Source organism: Penaeus monodon, chromosome 1, assembly GCF_015228065.2.
Source record: "Penaeus monodon isolate SGIC_2016 chromosome 1, NSTDA_Pmon_1, whole genome shotgun sequence".
NCBI classification, from domain to species: domain Eukaryota; kingdom Metazoa; phylum Arthropoda; class Malacostraca; order Decapoda; family Penaeidae; genus Penaeus; species Penaeus monodon.
The window spans coordinates 51,945,555-51,965,703 of NC_051386.1; the positions used below are offsets into that span (position 1 = coordinate 51,945,555).

Consider the following 20,149-nt stretch of genomic DNA (forward strand, 5'->3'; position numbering starts at 1 on the left):
TTCCCCCTCTCTTTCTCTTTTCTTCCCTCTTTCTTTTCTCATTCTTTTTCCCTCCTCTCATTCTCTCTCCCCCCCCCATTCTCTCTTCTCCCCCTCTCTCTCTCTCTCCTCCCCCCTCTCTCTTTTCTCTCTCTCCCCTCTCCCCCCTCTCTCTCCCCTCATCTCTCTTCTCCTCCTTCCCTCCCCCCTCCCCTTCTCTCTCTCTCTTCCCCCACCCTTTTCCTTCTTTTCTCCCCGGTCTTCTCCCTCCCATCTCTTTTCCTCTCTCCCCTCTCCCTCTCTTTTCTCCCCCCTCTTCTCTCTCTCTCCCCCCTTCCCCCTTTTCCTTCTCTCCTTTTCTTTTCCCCTTTCCCTTTCTCCCCCTCTCTTTTCCCTCTCTCTTTTCCTTTTTTTCTCCCCCTCCCCTCCTCTTCTTCCCCTCCCCCTCCCCTTCTCTTCTCTCCTCCCCTCTCCCCTCCTCTCTCTCTCCTCTCTCTCTCCCCCCCCCTCTCTCTCTTTTCCTCTCTCTCTCTCTCTCCCCCTCTCTCTTCTCTCTCTTTTCCTCTCTGGGTCTCCCCCTTCCCCCCTCTCCCCCTTTTCCCTCTCTCTTTTTCCCCTTCTCTTCTCTTTTTCCCTCTTTTCTCTTTTTTTCTCTCCCTTTTCTCTTTTCCTTCTCTCTCCCCCCTCTCTCTTTTCTCTCCCCCTTTTTCTCTCCTGTCTCTTCTCCCCTTCCCTTCTTCTCTTTCTCCCTCTCCTCCCCTCCTCTTCTCTCTCTCTCCCTCCTCTCTCCCTCCTCCCCTTTTCCCCTCCTCTCTCTTTTGTCTCTCTCTTCTCTCTCTTTTCTTTTCCCCCTCTTTTTCTCTTTTTCCTTTTTCCCCCCCCCTCTCTCTCTCTCCTCTCCCCTCCCCCCTTTTTCCCCTTTCTCCGCTCCCCTCTCCCCTCTTTCCCCCTCCCCTCCTTTTTTTCCCTCTCCCTCTTCTCTCTCCCCTTTTCCCCCTTTTCCCCTCTCCTTCTCCCTCTTCCCCCCCCTCTTCCCCCTTCCTCCCTCTTTCTCTCTCTCGTTTTCTTTCTCTCTCTTCCTTTTTCCTCTCTCTTCTCTCTCTCTCCTCTTCTCTCTCCCCTTTCTCCCCACCCCTTTTCCCCCTCTCTCCTCCCCTTTTCCCCCTCCCCTCTTTTTTCCCCCCTCTCTTCCCCCCTTCCCTTCTCCCCCCCCCCTCCTCCCCATCCCCCCTCTCTTCTCTCTCTCTCTCCCCTTCTCTCTCTCTTTTCCCTTTTCTCTCTCCCCTTCTTGCTCGTCTCTCTCTCTCTCTCCTCATTCCCCTCTTTTCCTCCCCTCTCCCCCTTCATCCCCCCTCTCTCTCCCTCCCCCCCTCTCCCCTCTTTTTTCCCCTCCCCCCTTTCCCCCCTCTCTCGGGGTTCCCCTTTCTCCCCTTCTCACCCCTCCCCTCTCTCTCCCCTTCTCTCTCTCTTTTTCCCCTTCTCTTTTCTCTCCCCCTCGCCCTCTCTCTCATTCTCCTCTCTCTCTCTCTCTCTTCCCCCTTTCTCTCTCCCCTCTCTCTCTCTCTTTTCCTCTCTCTCCCCCCTCATCTCTTCCCCCCTCTCTCTCCCCCCTTCCCCTCCCCTCTCTCCCCCTCTCCCTCTCCTCCCCCCCTCTTCTCTCCCTCTTTTCTCCCCCTCATTCTCTCTCCTCTCTCATTCTCTCTCTCTCTCTCTTTTCTCTCTCCCCCTTTTCTCTCACCCCTTTCCCCTCTCTTTTCTCCTTTCTCCCCTCCCCCTTCCTCTCTCTCTCCCCCCTCCCCTTTTCTCTCCCTCTCCTCTAATTTTCCCCCCCTTCTCTCTCTCTCTCCTCTCTCTCTTTTCTCTCTCTCTCTCTCTCTTCGCTCTTCCTCCCCCCCTTCCCCCTCTCCCCCGTTCCCTCTTTCCCCTCTCTCTCTCTCTTCTCGCCCCCCCTCTCTCTCCCCTTTCTCTCCCCCTTTCCTCTCTTCTCTCCCTCTCCTCTCTCTCCCCTTTTCTCTCTCTTCTCTCCCCTTTTCTTCTCTCTCCCCTCCTCTTCCTCATCCCCCTTCTATCTTTTCTCTCTCTCTCTCCCCCTTTTCCCTCCCCCCCCCCCTTTTCCCCCCTTTTTCCCTCCCCCCCTCTCTCTCTCTTTTTCCCTCCCCCCCTCTCTCTCTCTTCTCCTCCCCCCCCTCTCCCCTCTTTTCTCTTTCCCCCCCTCTCTCTCTCTTCCCCCCCTCTCTTCTCCTCTTTTTTCTCCCCCCCCCTCCCCTTCTCTCCTCCTTTTATCTCTCCCCTTCTCTTTTTCCCCCCTCTCCTCCTTTTTCCCCCCTCTCCCCTTCCTCTCTCTCTCCCCTTTCTTCTCTCCTCCGTTCCCTCCCCCTCTCTTCTCCTCTCATCTCCCCCTCTCTTTCTCCCCTCCCCCTTTTTCCCCTCTCTTTTCTCTTTTTCTCTCTCTCTCTGTCTCCTCCCCCCTCCCCTCTCTCTCTCCCCTTCCTCTCTCTCCCCCTTTCTCTTCTCTCTCTTCCTCCTCCTCATTCTCCCCTCTCTTCCCCCCTCCTCTCCTCTCTTTTTCCTCCCCCCGTCTCTCTCCCTCTCTCCCCTCTCTCTCTCTCTTCTTCCCCCTTCTTTTTCTTTTCTCCCCTCCTCCCCTTTCTCCCATTTTTCCCCCTCTCCCCTTCTTTCCCCCCTCTCTCCCCTCTTCCCCTCTCTCTCTCCCCTTTCTCTTCTCTTCTCTTCTTTTTTCTCGTTTTTCTCCTTCCTTCTCACTCTCTCTCTCTCTTCATTCTCTCCTCTCTCTCTCTTCTCTCTCCTCTCCTCTCTTTTCTCTCCCCCTCCCCTCTTTCCTTTTCTCTCTCTCTCTCATTCCCCCTTCTCTTCCCCTCTTTCTCATTCCTCTTCTCTCCTTCTCTTCCCCCTCTCTCTTCTCTCTCTCTCTCTCTCTCCCCTCTCCCCTTCCCTCTTCTTTTTCCCTCTTCTTTTCTCTTTCCCCGCTCTTCTCTCCTCTCCCCTCCCCCTCTCCCTCTCTCTTCTCTCTCTCCTTTTCCCCTCCCCCCCTCTCTCCCCCTTCCCCCCCCCTCCCCCCCCCCTTCCCTCTTTCTCCCTCCCATTCCCCCTTCTCCTTCCCCTCTCCCCATTCTTTTTCTCTCCCCTTTTTTCCTCCTCTCTCCCCTCTCTCTCCCCCCGTTTTCCTCCCTTCTCTCTCCCTCATTTTTCTCTCTCTCGTCCCCTCTCTCTCCTCTCTCTCTCTCTTTTTCTCTCTCTCTCTCTCTCTCCCCCATTTCCTCTCTCCCCCCGTCTCTCTCCTTCTCTCCCCTTTCCCCCTTTTTTCTCTCTCATTCTCTTTCTCTCTCTCTTCCCCCCTCACTCTCTCCTCTCCCCCCTCCCCCCCTCTCCCCCTCCTCCGTCTCTCTCATCTCCTCCAACTTTTTTTTCTCTCCCCCCCCCTTCCTCTCTCTCTCCTACCTCCCCTTCTCCTCCCCCTCCCCCTTTTCTCCCCCTCCCCCCCTCCCCTTCCCCCTCTCTCTTCCCCCCCCCCGCCCCTCTCTCCCCCCTCTCTCTTTCTCTCTTTACCCTCTGTCTCTCCCCTCTCTCCTCCCTCTCCCCTTTTTTCTTTTTCTCTCCCCTTTCGTCCCTTTTGTCTCTTTCTCTTTTTTCTCCCCCTTCTCTTTCTCCCTCTTTCGCCTCTTTTCTTTCTTTTTCTTTTTCCCCCCTCTCCCCTCTCTCCCCCCCCCCTCCCCCTTTGTCCCCTTCCCCTCTTTTCCCCCCCCCTTCCTCCCCCTCTCTCCCCCTCTCTCTCTCCCCCTCTCTCTTTTTTCCCTCTCTCTAACTTCCTTTCTCTCCAACTCTTCTCTCTCTCTCTCCTCCCTCTCTTTTCCGTCTTTCTCTCCCCTCTCCTCCCTCCGTCTTCTCTTCTGTTTTCCCCCCTCTCCCCTTTTCCCCCCCCTCTCCCCTCTCTCCCCTCTCTCCTTTTCCCTCTTTTCCCTTTTCCCCCCCCCCTCTTTTCCCCCTCTTCTCTCCCCCCTCTCTTTTCCTTCGCCCAAATCCCCCAAAACCTCTCCTAAATCTCTCTCCTTTTCCCTCTCTCTCTCCTCCCCTCTCTCTCTCTTTTCCTCCTCTCTTTCCCCTCTCTCCCCTCCCCTCCCCTCTTCTCTCCGTTTCCCCTTTCTCCTCGTCCCTCCCCTCCCCTCTCCCCTCTCCTCCTCTCTCCCCCTCCTCTCTCCTCTCTTTTTCCTTCTCTCTCTCTTCGGGCCTCTCTTTTCTCTCGTCTCTCTCCCCCTCCTCTTTCTCCTCCTTTTTCCCCTCTCCTCTCTCCCCTCTCTCCCCTTTCATTTTTTGATATGTTTTTTCTCTGGAGGAAAAATAAAACCCGGGTTGTTTTTAAATATTAAAACCTTTTAAATCATTTCACATCATTTTTTATAATTTGTTGGAGGACCTACCTGGCGACGGCGGAATAAACAGAAAAATTCCTTACGGCCTCCTGGCGCCGTGCCCACCCCGGGGAAAGAATTTTTCAAAACACACAATGTGGCGTTTAAAATTTTCAAAAGAACATATATAACCATGTTATTTTAAACGTGGAAAATTTAAAAGTGGTCTAATGTTTTTTAAAATACTTTTTCATTACAGTTTTTTTGGGTAAAGACAGGGGTCCCAAAATTGCGAAATGAGATCCCGCCTGTTTTTTTTTTTTTTTCGTTTTTAAATTTGTTTTTTTTTTTTATTATTTCTATGATCTTTTGGGTTTTACTTTAAAAATCACGCGATGGTATTTAGTTGCCCAAAATTTCCCTGTCAAAGGTTATGCAACAGGAAGCGAGATGCAGAGGTTGCTGTGGTAGCGGGTTGTGTGCTCGCCACCGGGAGGACATTGCTTATTTTTCAGTCAGTCTTTTTCTATAACCCTGAAGGACATGCCGAGATTTAGGAAGGGTGGGGATGGAACATTTCTTTTAAATACCGAGCGCGGCTGTCCGCGACACCTTACTTATAAGTTGTGCTCCATCCCACCGTCCCTTCCAACCTCATTATTATCATCACCCTTTCTACCCATCCCGAAGAGCATTGCCAGTGGGAATCTTGAATATTAATGATGGTTTTAGATTGAAGTCAAAGTTGAGCGTCCTCCTCCTCCCCCCTCCCCCCATGACTAGAGAGCTCTAACAGTTACATGATACAAGGCTACGTGGGACCACACAGGCAAGAAGCGTTACAGCTGTCGTAGGACACAAAACAACATCTTAAAGAAAAACACACTTATGTAGGTTTCATGGGCATGGGCGCGTCTGGGTGCCTTGGGCTTCGTGGGCGTATTATGACTCTAGTTTTCCGGTGAAACACGCCCATTGGACGACCCTTGGGAAGCCATTGACTGTGATACCCGGCAGGGACATGATTATGGGGTTCGATAGAAATTGACTCAGGAAGTGGAGATGGAAAGTTGCTTTGTGTGCAAGCTTAGGCAACGTTAGATCACGCATCTAAGTATTCGTTTTTGATTCTTTATTCGTGAAGACGCGTGATTCTATACGATTCGCTGTCTTCACCAGACGGCTTTGATTTTTCTCTTATTTTGTGGCTTACGGAAGGCAGTTGAGGCAGTTGCCCATAAAAGTAGGCCTACAATGAAGCTAGAGGCCGCATGTACAATGTTAGGCACTTGTGCCGGAGATATCACTGGTTGGCAACTTAGGTCCCAATGTTGGTGATGAGGCTGATTGCAAAGAGATAAGTGGAAGGTTGATGTTAACTTCATATGCTGAGAAAGGTTCGAATTTAATTTATTTCATTCCATATTCGGGTCAATTTGAATGGATTCTCACCCACATCAGTAGAACAAGAACAATAGTTTGCCACCTAGGTACACCTGAATATTTTGACTAAGGATCAACAGTCCAGAGAGAAAAAGGAGACAAAGGAGGCGTAAGAACACGGGAAGGATGTCAATGACGAGTACAGATGAAATTGACAAACGTGAAGACACACGAGAACTAGTCACAATAGTAGTAGATATGTAAACATGATCCGGACAAGTTGACACACAGGAGTAGTACGCCCACGGGAGAGTAAAGGGCAGATAGCACTGATGGAAGAACAAGAGACGAGCGAGGTGGGGCTCGTCGGAGATGCAGAAGAACATAAAGGCCTTTTCAGTCTTTACCCCATACAGTGTTGTGATACATGGAACATTCTTTTATATATATATATATTTCCTCATACTTATGTTCAGAGGTGATTAATTATTTTCTAGTTTACCCTAAAACATTATATTATTGGTGTGATATTACTTATATACTACGTATTTATTTTCCACTGCGACGAGAGGACCGCAAGAGACCTTTAGATTCACCGGAATAGACAGTCCTGATTGATGAAGTCCACTTTTTGGAGCCACGATTTTAATACATGCAACCCAACTTTTACCCGGCCATTGCTTCACAGAGCGTCTTGGAGCAGGCCTTATGACATATTATATAAGGCTCAGTTTTGGGGTTCGCTTCTGCACTAAACGTTATTCTTATTGTACGTCATTCTCTACACTATTGTTATTGCTAATGGATTTTGGAATTGGTCTCGCGGCAAAAGGGCGGCGGGCTCGTCGCGTAACGTGGGCCTAAGGTGGGACACTCGGGGATCTAAGAGTTGGTATTCGCGGGTTCTTGAAGCCTGACGGAGACGCGGGCGGAGGTATGGATGCCGGTGTTGGGGAAGCAGATGAGTCCGTTCTGGCGGTATGACGAATACTGGACCTCTCGGATGGTCTTGAAGTTGTGGCGGGAAAAGATTTTAGCCGAGAAGATGCCTGGAGGATGGGAAGGTAAGAAAATTAGGGGCACATTCTGACATGAATCCCCGTCGGTGTAATATATACTAAGAAAAAGTGTGTTTCAAACAAAAATGTTTTTCTGTACCACTGTTTCGGTATTAAGTATCAAATCCACAGTCGATGGTAAGCTGAAAATAAGCAAAAAGAATGAAGCTGTCTCACCTGTCGTCTCCACCACGAGGCAAGTGAAACCTTGATCCCGAGCGACCTTGCACGACTGTTCCACCAGCATGGAGGCGATCCCGCGACCGCCGTAGGATTTGTCCACGTTCAGGAGCTCGAAACTCATGAACTGGCGAAGAGGGGGATTATAATTAGTGACTTAAACGGTTAAAAAGGAATATTAGAACAGCCTTAAACACCAGCATTTCTTAAACTGAGAAAGAATGCGAAATACACACACCCTATCGACGCTATATTGTCCGAAGAAATCTATATCACTAGCCAGCTGTTGTAAGAAGGACATGATCCTGTACATCTTAGGATCCTTCTGAGGGTTAATCCAGTTAAGAAAGTCGTCGGGTCCCGGGGGGTCACCACGCTTCTTGATGCTGTTGATAGCCACGCCCACAAGGCGCCCATCGGCAGACTCGTCTATCGCCATCACAGATACGCCGTGGGAAATCTGCGAGGACGACACGGGGAGCAGATTAACGCGCGTGAGAGATGGCTTTGTCTGTTTGATATTTACTATATATGTGGTACTCACTTAACAGGCAATAATATATAATGATAATAATAAAAAGAGTAATAATAATGATAATGACGATGATGACAATAACACGAACAACTAATGCAATATATATCTGTATTGAAAAAATAAGTGAACTGAAAGTGCATTAAAAACACACTTAACTAAACTACACAGTTAATTCAAAACAATAAAAGATACAACATAAATAACTATAAGAGATGATTAAAAAACACACACCATCAAACAGCTCTTACCAAGTGTGGCAGGATTTTGGAGAGCCAGTGGTCAACCTCTCTGGGACTGTCAAGGTAGAGGGCCTTCCCTAGGGGCTCGTCCTTGAAGAAGTGGTTGCACAGGAGGTCGACCGCTCTGTCCGCGTACTCCTGTGTGAGGATCTGGAGGGCGACGCGGGGATCGGTCAGTGGAATTGGTAATAAGTAAAGAAGTTTTTATTTGATGATTAAGTGAACGAGAGGGGAAAATGGAGAAAGATCGAAAAGTGGAAAGCCGAGGAAAGGGAAGGGCGAGCGGAAGCAGAGAAGACGAGAAATTGGAAGAAGAGTCGAAGAAAAGCGTAAGAAATAATGTTTATTTTTCCGCTCACCTTAAACACAATGTTCTCGTCGTGTTTGTGAAGCACATCGGGGGGAAGCTCGGGCTCCGCGGGGAGTTCGGGTTCCTCGGGTTCCTCAGTCACTTGGTTCCCAAGGTTTTGGGCTTCCTCCTCCTGCGTTGCACTCTGGGCCAGGGGGTCCTGCTCCGGCTCACTCGGGGCCCCCTCGCTGCTCTCCGTGCCGTTGGGCTTGCGAGTTCCCAGGGGCGCTGGGGGTAAGAGAACCCTGGGGTCAGCTTCGTAAACAGAGATGAAATGCATAAAAATGGGTAGGAGGAATTCGAGGAATTATATTGGAAAGTACCTCTCGGATTTTCGTATACGAAATATTATGCGCTTGGGTGCCTCTGAAAAATATATGGTAGCGAGTACTGCCTCCAGGACACCAAAGTTAATGTTGATACTTGTGTCACATTCAAATTATAATCTCACTTTTAGAGCAGTTGTGTATAAGAGAGTATGTGTTCTATAGATTGGACATAGAAAATGTACATCTCCTATGAATTGTAGAAAACGGGGGTGTATCGGTAACTATTATAAAAGTATAGATATTTTAGGCGTTGCTACCTCTTCAGAACTTTCCCATTCTCCCTGCTTTTCGGCGTCCCAATATACAGCGCAAACATGCTGTTTATTATAAACGCACATATTTACGAGCAAATGAATTTAGTTTTCTTCAGGTTATTTGAAGACAGCTTGATCATGATTAAGATCTTATTTCAAGTGTTTTCTAAATAGAAATTTGATTAGTTTACGCTATGTCCGATTGATGCGAAACGGAAGGAGAGTGCAAATATTTTGTGCGTTTATTCGCAACAGAAAACACGGAGGCAAACTCATTGAAGAATTAAGAACCAGAAAATTTCATCAAATTGAAATTCAAGTCAAGACAAGCCTTATTATTAGGGAACAAACATCTCGAAGACAAATGTTTACATTGCTAATAATCCTCTTTGTTTAATTTGGGAATATGGATGATGTGATATATTTTAGAATAATGGGATGGATGAATGGAATTGTCTGTTAGAAGTTAATTACGAGTAAAGTGTGAGGCCTCTTGCCGTAAAAAGGTGAAACACAAAAGTGGAAGTAAAGACTTAAAATGAAATATGCATATGAAACGTAATTAGATTGCGATAATCAGCTTAGATGTTTGTAATTACGTAACGGCACAGTAATTAAGAATAACATTGGAAGGTTTAAATAAACAATTCTCAAGTAAATGATAAATAGAATAGCCAAACATGCATTATGTATACGAGCACCCTTGTTAAAATATGAAGATAAAGCAAGATGAATAAATAGATGTAAATAAAGATAAACTGGATAAAAAAAAGACGAAAGACAAACAAGCCGAGAACACGAAACTGCACCACAATCCTCGCACGTTTGTTTTTCCTCCGAGCTACATATACAACGAGGATATTCTTCCGGTCGCTGCCCTCCCGAGCGCCTTCTCTCTCGCCTGCCGCGCCGCCTCTTTATTATGCACGACGAACGTTCATAAGAGGCGGGGAAGGGGCGAATTATGCCGGGGCACGGAAGGGACAGGCGTGAGGACAAGGATGCGCGCGGGACATACGCTGATGGACACGTGTAGGCAAATGGAGATAGGGGAAATGTAGAGGGAGGGAGGAGAGAGAGGGATTGGGTGAGGAGTATATGTGGGAGAGGGAAAGTAAGAGAGAAAAGTGGAAGAGGTAGTAAGAGTGGGGAAAGGAAGAGAGAGTGTGTGTCATGAGAGAGGAACGCATCTGCATGTCTGTCTGCATGATTGTTTAACTGCATGTCAAGGGAAGGGGAAATCCACAGAGAGAAAAAAAGCGACGCATTGCCAATGGGGAGAACGAAGAGAAGGGAAATGAGGATTAAATATTGATGAGGATAAAAAGAGGGAAGGTAAGAAAAGGGAAGCGTCGGGAACGAGGTAGTGAAGTCAAAAATGCGGAGAACGGAGAATTGGTTGGAAAGAAAGGATAATGAGAGAAGGACATTGAAAGGCATTGAAAAATATGCAAAGATCAATACGAAGAACAGAAAAATAGATTTAAAGGTCCATGAAGTATGTCTAGAATACAGCAAAGTTGAAGAAAGGAGAGATAAATAAACAGGCTGAAAATGAACATGCACGCAGGACACGCGCGCCAAAAAACACAACAACAAATACGATAGTTAATATAATATAAGGTTAAAGCCATCACACGGAACACGTGCTGTATTATACTAAAAAACACAACAACAGTCACAGCAACAACACACACAACACACCAAACACACATCACAACACACAACACACACACAACACACACACAACAACACACACAACACATACACACACAACATACAACACACACACTTTAATCACACACATAACACACCACATACACACTACACTATAACATTAATAACACACACACACACACACACACACACAACACAACACACACATACACACACACACACACACACACATACAACAACACATACATACATACACACATATAATACTATATATATATCAAAATATAATATATATATATATACACAACTATACAAATCATATACACACACAACACAACACACAACACACACACACAACACACACACACACACACACACAAACACACACACCACAACAAACAACACACAACATACACAATACATACATACACCTCTATATATATATATATATATATATATATATATATATATATATATATATATTGTTGTGTGTATGATACTAGCATTACTATATAACTCAAAATGTATAAAGCAAATACTAAACTAAAAAATAATACACTAATATTAATATATATATATATAATATGATTATAGTATATATATATTATATATATAATATATATTATATATATGTATATGTATATATATATATAACATTATATATGTTATGTGATGCACCACAGTGGAGCTCCAAATGAAAGTAAAGAGAATTGAGAATAGAAGAGCGAAAGAGTAAAAGGATTTCCTAGACAGGAGCAGGAGCGTCGCTTGATAAGCAGGGAGAAAGGAGCCTTGTCAGGCAGGATAGTAGGAGGGAAGGCGGCAGGGAGAGACGGTGCTAGGGAGCGAAGGAATCAATACGTTCCGTGGAAATCCCAGCATCGCTGCGTTACTCTAGCCTTAACCAGACGGCGGTGTCGGTAGCGGCCGGGACCTGGCTATCGCAGTTCCCGAGGAGGACAACCGAGGTCACAGCTCCCTCGGGGCTGTGGGTTTGCTAACATCCGCCCCCCCCCCCTTCTCCGAGTAAACAGCGCAGGAGAGAGGACTCGCTACTCTCAAACATACGCGCCTACTTCTCTCTACTCTCCCCCTCCCCCGACCCCCGCGCATGCTCTTCTCTTAGAGCACATTCTCTAACAGTGTGTCGCTATTTACGCACGCACGACGGGGTAGTTTTCTATGACGGTATCTGCGTAAGAACACAAAAGAAGTTAAAGACACGGTTGGTGTTAGTAATAGCAGTATAATGTGTTGACAGTAGGGTGATGTAAGCAATATGTTTTCATTGTGTGTGCGTGTGTCTGCTTGCCTGTCTGTGTGTGTGTGTGTGTGTGTGTATATGAAAAAATTCGTGATCGTGTCTAAGGCAGACTATTCGCCCATAAATTTTTAAGTGGCTAATTCTCGGAAAGTGAGCGTATGAATGCCTGGGATGGAGAATTCGGGAGGAAGAATCTCTCTCTCTCTCTCTCTCTCTCTCTCTCTCTCTCTCTCTCTTTCTCTCTTTCTCTTTCTCTCTTTCTCTTTCTCTCTTTCTCTCTTTCTCTCTTTCAACCCAAATCAGTGTTTGTGAAAATAGCATGAGTGTCAGGAACTTGGCTGCATAATCTCTCTATAGTTGAGTAGACGCGGCGTTGGCAACCTTATAATCTTAATTGGATGCGTTTAACCTAAGTATCTGAGGATTTGTGAGCGAGCGCGTGTACGCGAACGCGCGCGCGCGCGCGCGCACACACAACACACACACACACACACACACACACACACACACACACACACACACACACACACACACACACACAAACAGGTGATTAAGAAACTTATCTTCTGTGTTTGTGGGTTGATCTCATGGAATATCAAATGAGCTCGAAAGGGAAACAGACAGATTGTGTGCGAGTATGGTATAAGCGTATAGATGGTAATGAGAGAAAATACACACAAAAAACAACAACAAAAAAATAGAACTTCATTTTCCCCAGCACAGTTTTATATACACTCTAGCTGGAATGTATGAGTCGTTCATGCCACGGTAAAACATCTCATTAACTGGGTGAAATATGGGACCACGGAATTTATTCCCCCCTTCCCCACTCCTCACTCCCATTAAGGACACCGAAGGACTCGTTTCCGATATCGGGCCAGCCGGTAGTAGTGTGGTAAAGTGCCACTCCATGCGGATACTCTGTAGTGCCACATTGGACGTGGAGAGTGAAAGGATTCCCCCTTGCCCTTTCCCTCGCGCGCCTGTACCTGGTACTGCTTGTATTCTCAAGGATTTAGTGAGGATGGTGGGGGGGGGGGGAGGTAAGGAGAGATGTATCCCCAGAGGGTAATGCGGGAACTGACCCCTAACCACGCGCCAATAGCAAATCCGGCCGAGAATGAGAAGGGACAAAAGCATATTTCGAAGGTTGTCCCATTTCCCTTCTGCATACCTCAGCGTAGAGGTTAAGATCTGGGGGGGGGGGGTATATAATGCCCATAGTTTGCTTGCGATGGCCCGCTTTGCCACTGCAATGTGTTCTGGAGTGGCTCAACACTTGAAATCGAAAGAACTTCACGGCTGGAAGGAGATCGGATAGTTAACGAGGAAAGACGCAGCGCCCAAGAGACCCATTTCTAACACAGCTGTAAGATCCACACAGACTAGTTGCAGTAATGCAAAGGCAGACACATATTTCTGCTTTTAGGTACGGGTCTTGCAGCTGCGCCGGAATTTTCTGGCTGATGTAAGGGCAATAGTAGCAGGAGGAAGAAGATTAAGAAGAAAGGATGAAATGGAAAAAAATACAATGAATGAGGACAAGAGGTAGGGGCGATTGGCACTTCATATACTCGAGAAAAAGAGAGAGAAGAGCAAGAAACTATATTAGTGGGAGGCTTCTCCATTGGAAGTGCGGTCGAACACGGGGTGGAGGACCTTCTGTGTTATTGTATGGCGATAATTACATTGATTGGGAGGGGAGGGCAGCGTGTATTGGCTTGCTAAGGTTCCCCGTGTTTTCCTATGTGGGTTTGCTCCGTGGTGTACAGATGTATAGATTTTTTTGTATAAGTGAATGGATGCGTGTATGCGTTGAACTGATACATGTGGCATTTTATACACACGCATAAACAGAGACATGCACACGTACACTCGTTTTTTCTTCTTTTCGTTACTTAACTTTAAAGAAGCTTTCAGCTCCTAACCCTTTCCTAGAATCTGCTTTGATCATACCTGTTTTGTGGAAAGGAATTACCGCTGAGAGGATCTCTAAGGGTCGCGTGATTAGGAAATTAATAGGGGATGGGGGAAAGGGAGAGGGAGAAGGAGAGAAGAGAGAAAGTTGTGCAAAAGGTAAGCGAAATGTTGGGGAGATAAACCTTAGAATAGCAGAAATCGAAACAAAATACATAGTATACACACGCACACCATACAAAAAATCTCACACAGCCAAGTCCAAAAGGATACTCAGCCATTTATCACCTTTTACCTTGAGAGTCCGTAAAGGTCTGTCAGTACTCGAGGTAATTCACGCTCCTCGAAACCATTAGTATCGATTGCCGTTTCAGAGCTGTTATTTCGAAGCAAAATTGATAGCCTCATGGGCATTGATGTTTAATGTGTGAGTTGTATGTAAGAGTTACGTAAGCGAAAGGGGCATTCATGGTACGTCAGATTTGACATCGTGTTTCCAGCTCCTTTTGCGGCCTTAGTCTATTCTTACTGCCGATTCCTTATCCTTTTCTGGAGAATGATGTTGCCTCTTTGAAATGACGTTTTTAACCAGAGGTACGTATCAATTTTCCAGACTCCCAGCCAACGTCAAGACGTCGTTTGCCTGAGAGCGTCGAATCTTTAACCCAATTTGCCTCGCACAACGTCAGAGTGGATTTCAATACGATTAGCTCCCACCTCCAGATGTCATCGAGATTCCGGGAATATTTCATTCGGGAAGGGAGCGAATTATTTGATTTAGTTTCTTCTGTAGCGAACCATTTGATTTTTCTGCTGTAGGTACTTTGCAAAATTCTGTTTTGTGGATGGGGGGAGGGAGTTTCCAAGGGTTATCCTCTCCCTTCTCTGCCCTTCTCGGAATAAGACGAAGGCTCCACTTTGAAGACTCATAGGCACTTCATATTTTTTTCTTCTTCGAAAACAAAATACGAGAGTTTGATCCTTTCAACATCTAAGAAAAACGACGGGGCTTTGATTGAGGACGGTGTAATGAGATTTACAGTTGGAATTTTTTTTTCTTATCATCTCGAGGTTGAAGACGTCGCCATTAGGCAGAAGCTCCTCGATCCGACAAGGATACACTGGAGTGCGAGCGTTTTTGTGTGTGTATTTTTGCGGTTTCAGGTTTGCTTGTTTTAAAAAGTGTGAATGCCAAATGAAGGTTTCAGGGAAGTGTTAATGCAAAGTAAAGATTATCTATGACAAAGGTCCGTGCTTAATCTTTGCTCCAGTTACAGACACATAGTGGGTGGATTTCGTACTCTGCATTTTTTGCGGAATGAATATCCAAGGCAATGATGGATAGCAGGTCATTTACTCGCGCGGAACTAATGGTAATGCAGCTCGTGTGAAAATATGGCCCGGATGTCTCGTTACGCTTTCATTTGGTCGTTTATTTCTTGGGTTGCGTTGGGCTGCAATAAGGGGATATTGTTATTTATGGGGAGGTTTATGGTAATAAGGTTAGTTGTGTCGCCTGGTAGTGGGTCCGGGAAAATCTGGGTGAGCGCTGTTTTGGTAACGTCAGAGGAATTTTTTCCCCATATAGATTCAAGTTACTCCACGAGAAGTAATGGTGTACACTCTAAATCGTACGCCTTCTCACATACCGTGTGTTCCCCTTGCTATTTTCCCCTCGCCCTGTATATCTTCGCCTCCCCACTCCCCATTTCCGAATTTATATTCCTCCTCCACCCAACAATTCGCACCCCCGTCTCCCTCCCGAACGCATCATCCATCCTTGTCGTCGAGCGAGTGAGCGCGGTCGTGTTGCCTATACATCATACTGGAGGCTGCTGGCGACGCCTCACATCCTCCTGGCTGAAAAGGTGTCATGGTGATTATACAAATGAATCAGATGTATACACTTAGTTCGTGCGCCATTGGTCGTGTGTGAAGGCATGGGTTTCGAGGTCCGTCTGTTATCATTTCCCCCTTGAACAAGTGAGTGGGACTTTAAAACCTGGGGAAATGGCCGGCCCTCCTCTCGCAGCCACGCGCATTAGGGAGTGTCATTCATGGGCCTTTCATTGCGACGGGCGGCCCCGATCGCCCATCTGAGCGCCGGAAGGAAGGAAGGAAGGAGGGACGGGCAAAAAGTGGCTGTTACGGAAACTAAAGCTGTTGTCTCCTTGGACGACGATGAGGACGACCAAGGCGGCGGACGACGAGGGGGATGTAGGGAAGACCGCGGAGGGTGTGATAGGCCTACTGACGGTCTTGCTGGGACGAAATTTCTTGGGATGTTTCTTAATCTCAGGCCGAGACCCTCCCTCCTTTCCTTCATTAAGCAAAGGGGGGAGTGGGGGTCAGAGGTGGCATGGCAAGTCCTCCTCTTCCTCCTCCTCCTCCTCCTCCTCCTCCTCCTCCTCCTCCTCCTCCTCCTCCTCCTCCTCCTCCTCCTCCTCCTCCTCCTCCTCCTCCTCCTCCTCCTCCTCCTCCTCCTCCTCCTCCTCACGCAGGGACCATAAACCCAAATTGCCAACAACATAAAGACAACGAGTTAGGTCACACACACATTGCCTTCGATCGCCCCTCTCTCTTTCTCTTTCCCTCTTTCCACAACCAAACCATGTCCTTTTTCTCTTTCCCTCACCTCTCCTTTCTTGTCTTCCTCTTCCCCTTCCCTCCCCCCCCTCGTCTTCCATATCCTCCTCTTCCTCTTCCCTCCCCCCCTTGTCTTCCATATCCTCCTCTTCCTCTTTTTCACACACTCTCTCTCCTCCGCCATATATTCTCTGCCCTTCCAATTTTCCGCCTTCACACTTCGGTTAGTCCCTCCTTCATTTCCCCCGACGCCGCCCGCCCTTCTTCTGGGCAAATAGTCACAACAATAGCTAATCTTTGTTTCGTAGCTTGGCACGAACACATACATGTATTAGCTCGTATTTATCTGTCTTGTATGTTATATGGGTTGTATATCCACTTCCCCGTTTCTGTCCTCTCCTATGTTTTCCACCCGGTCTCCCCTTCTCAAACCATTCATTCTTGTTACCTCTTGTTCTGGCCACATTTAACCTCGTGTCCCGTGTAAGATCCCTCTTCAGCGATTTGGTCTTCAGTGTGTGTTGTGTGTGTGTGTGTGTAAAAATATATACATACACATATTTCTCTTTTTTTTCTTTTTACAGATATATGAATATATGATATATTTCCGTCTATTTACCTATCTATTTAATCTCTGTCTCTCTCTCATATTATCCACAAGATCTGAAAACAAAGAACCGGATCTTGAATGTCTTCATTTCACATTATCCAGAAACTGATTGCTTTATCTCTTTACAGGTAAGCTTGCTGCGACGTGGAGGTTGACTGAGGATGGCCGAGGCGGTAAGAGACGGTAGATTTACAAAACATTAGGCATTAACTAATTACATTTTCATGTAATTAGTTACATGAAAATTATGGAGGAGATGGGGATGGTAGAGGTGATCGTGATACATGGATGTGGAAGTGGAGGAGTGTGAGGAGGTGGATGGTGGGCAAGGAGTAAGAGGTGGATGTGGAAGTCGAAGTGGAGATAGAAGTGGAGGTGAGAGTGAGGAGGGTTACGATTCGCAGTTTTTTAAAGGAGAGATAGGTCTGACAGGAGTTTATAATGTGTTCCTCTTTAGTTACAGGGGAGGATAAGCTTATTTGATATTAGGGGAAAATATATTTTGTCTTCGAGGAATATAAGAAGGGATGACTAAGAGTTTTTTCTCTCTCCTTTCATTTTTTTTCTTTGTCATCCGCTTCAATTTCCTTTCGAGGTCAACTTGCCGATGTAGGTTCAGGTTGTGTGCGACGGAGGAGGAAAACATCTCACGGGCCATCGTAAATTGCTCTAATAGGAGAGGAAAACTTTGCTCTAAGAATGTGCGGGGGAATTTTGTTTTTAAAAGTTGGAACGGAACTGATGGAGAAAGGGCGGGGGAAGGGGTGGGGGTAGGGGGTTGAAAAAGATGGTCGAGGATTTGTTACTTTGATACGCAAGTTTGTTCAAGGGAGAAAAATTAGTGCTATCGTATTTATGGGTTTTGCTCTCTCTCTCTCCTCTCTCTCTCTCTCTCTCTCTCTCTCTCTCTCTCTCTCTCTCTCTCTCTCTCTCTCTCTCTCTCACTTTCCTTCCTCCCGTTCATCTCCATTTCTTTTTAACTCGATTGGCGTCTCTCAGTTCCCCGTACAAAAAATAAAAAATATTAAACTTAAGTTCCGAAGGCTCGAAGACACTGTTAATACTTGTTTCTAGCTCGCGACCCCCACCCCCCTTCTTGACTGCCTGGCAATCACTCGATAAACCGGCGAGTCGTAAAAAGCCTGAGGCACTCGATCCCGACCTCTTCATCGGCGGCTCTCGGCTGCTGTTAAAGGTGCCATTAGGTGGCCGCATGCGAGTGTGGACGATCGAGTGCGGCAATTTCGCGTCGGGGATTTGGGGGAGGTCATGGCATCTTCACCTTGGATATTATTCCGTTTATTTTATTTATCTCTCTGTCCTTTTCTCTTTGCTTGCAGTTTAGAGTTGGTGATGTACACGCACGCAAGCACGCACGCACGCACGCGTACACTTACACTTACACTTACACAAACAAGCGCGCACTAACAAACATATACTGTAGCAATTTGTCTGTAATATATCGTTAAAGTCCCTGGTATTTTATCATACAGCGCAACTTAATTTCAGGCTTTCAGTATGCTCATTATTTTTTTGCCGCCTCCCGCCTTGCCTTCGTCATTATAGTATGTTTAATAAGCTCAACCCACACGTAACAAGGAGATGCACCCGCAAGCACGGAGCGCACTTTCAGGTTCTCATGTATTTTAGCCATGTTAAGAGAATTGTTGTGATAATAATAACAATAGTAATGATAATAACTACTGCTGATAAGGATGGTGGTGATGGTGATGATGATGATAGTGATCTTAACAGTAATGATAATATTACTAATGATAATAATAGCAATTATGACAATAGTCATGATAATAATAATAGTAATTATATTAATGATAATAATAATGATAATGATAATTATGATGATGATAATAATAATGATAACGATAACAAGTGAAGACGACCAGCGTTTTAACAGAAGGCGATGAATTAGATTTGCAAACTTTTATAAGCGAGGCTGGCATGTGGAAGGGAAGATAAACAGGAAGTGGCATAATGTTGGCGGAAGGTAAGCATGAGTGTTTGTGAAGGTGATGGAGATTGAGCGTGGGAGTATGAGTGAGTGTGAGGAATAAAGAGAGTGAGAGTGAGATTGGCAAGGGATAGGGTGGTTATGTGATGTTAAGTGTGTGTTTGTGAATGAGGGCGAGAGAAACACACGAGGCAGACGAAACAGACACGTGGAGAGACAAATTATAAGAAACGAGAAAAATCTAAGGTGTCATGCAACCAAGAGTTGAGGCTGCACTCATATTTAGAGGAGAAACGAAAAAATGCAAATCCAATATGCTCCCACCGTTGACATTTAATCAAATGGTAAAAATGACTCAAAATTGTCCTCTGGAAATATTCTGATGAGATAATTATATGCTGTTTTTTTTCCCACGCGGATGTATTATTTATTTTAAAAATGCATTTGTATCCGCGATCGGCTTAATGCTTTTCTCTTCTCATTATTTCTCCTTCGTTGTCTTCGCTGCGGGGCCGTTATTCTGCAGCGCTTGCCTCAGCGAAGGGAAGCAAATATATTTTGTCTTCGAGGAATATAAGAGGGATGACTAAGAGTTTTTTCTCTCTCTTTCATTTTTTTTCTTTGTCATCCGCTTCAATTTCCTTTCGAGGTCAACTTGCCGATGTAGGTTCAGGTTGTGTGCGACGGAGGAGGAAAACATCTCACGGGCCATCGTAAATTGCTCTAATAGGAGAGGAAAACTTTGCTCTAAGAATGTGCGGGGGAATTTTGTTTTTAAAAGTTGGAACGGAACTGATGGAGAAAGGGCGGGGGAAGGGGTGGGGGTAGGGGGTTGAAAAAGATGGTCGAGGATTTGTTACTTTGATACGCAAGTTTGTTCAAGGGAGAAAAATTAGTGCTATCGTATTTATGGGTTTTGCTCTCTCTCTCTCACTCTCTCTCTCTCTCTCTCTCTCTCTCTCTCTCTCTCTCTCTCTCTCTCTCTCTCTCTCTCTCTCTCTCTCTCTCTCTCTCTCTCACTTTCCTTCCTCCCGTTCATCTCCATTTCTTTTTAACTCGATTGGCGTCTCTCAGTTCCCCGTACAAAAAATAAAAAATATTAAACTTAAGTTCCGAAGGCTCGAAGACACTGTTAATACTTGTTTCTAGCTCGCGACCCCCACCCCCCTTCTTGACTGCCTGGCAATCACTCGATAAACCGGCGAGTCGTAAAAAGCCTGAGGCACTCGATCCCGACCTCTTCATCGGCGGCTCTCGGCTGCTGTTAAAGGTGCCATTAGGTGGCCGCATGCGAGTGTGGACGATCGAGTGCGGCAATTTCGCGTCGGGGATTTGGGGGAGGTCATGGCATCTTCACCTTGGATATTATTCCGTTTATTTTATTTATCTCTCTGTCCTTTTCTCTTTGCTTGCAGTTTAGAGTTGGTGATGTACACGCACGCAAGCACGCACG

At 46.2% G+C, this 20,149-nt stretch overlaps 1 protein-coding gene across 3 annotated transcripts in view; it reads right to left on the bottom strand.

Annotated features, from left to right (window-relative positions):
* Positions 1-5,740: 5,740 nt before the first annotated feature.
* LOC119574342 overlaps positions 5,741-20,149 on the bottom strand; it is a 37,122-nt gene continuing 22,713 nt past the window's right edge. For all 3 annotated transcript variants that reach the window (XM_037921557.1, XM_037921551.1, XM_037921543.1), the window contains 5 exons: positions 8,101-8,318; positions 7,751-7,891; positions 7,206-7,427; positions 6,965-7,094; positions 5,741-6,778 (listed from right to left, as the gene is read on the bottom strand). In XM_037921557.1, the coding sequence (XP_037777485.1) occupies positions 6,612-6,778; positions 6,965-7,094; positions 7,206-7,427; positions 7,751-7,891; positions 8,101-8,318 (878 nt within the window). In that variant the 3' untranslated portion in view covers positions 5,741-6,611. The remainder of the gene's footprint in view (positions 6,779-6,964; positions 7,095-7,205; positions 7,428-7,750; positions 7,892-8,100; positions 8,319-20,149) is intronic.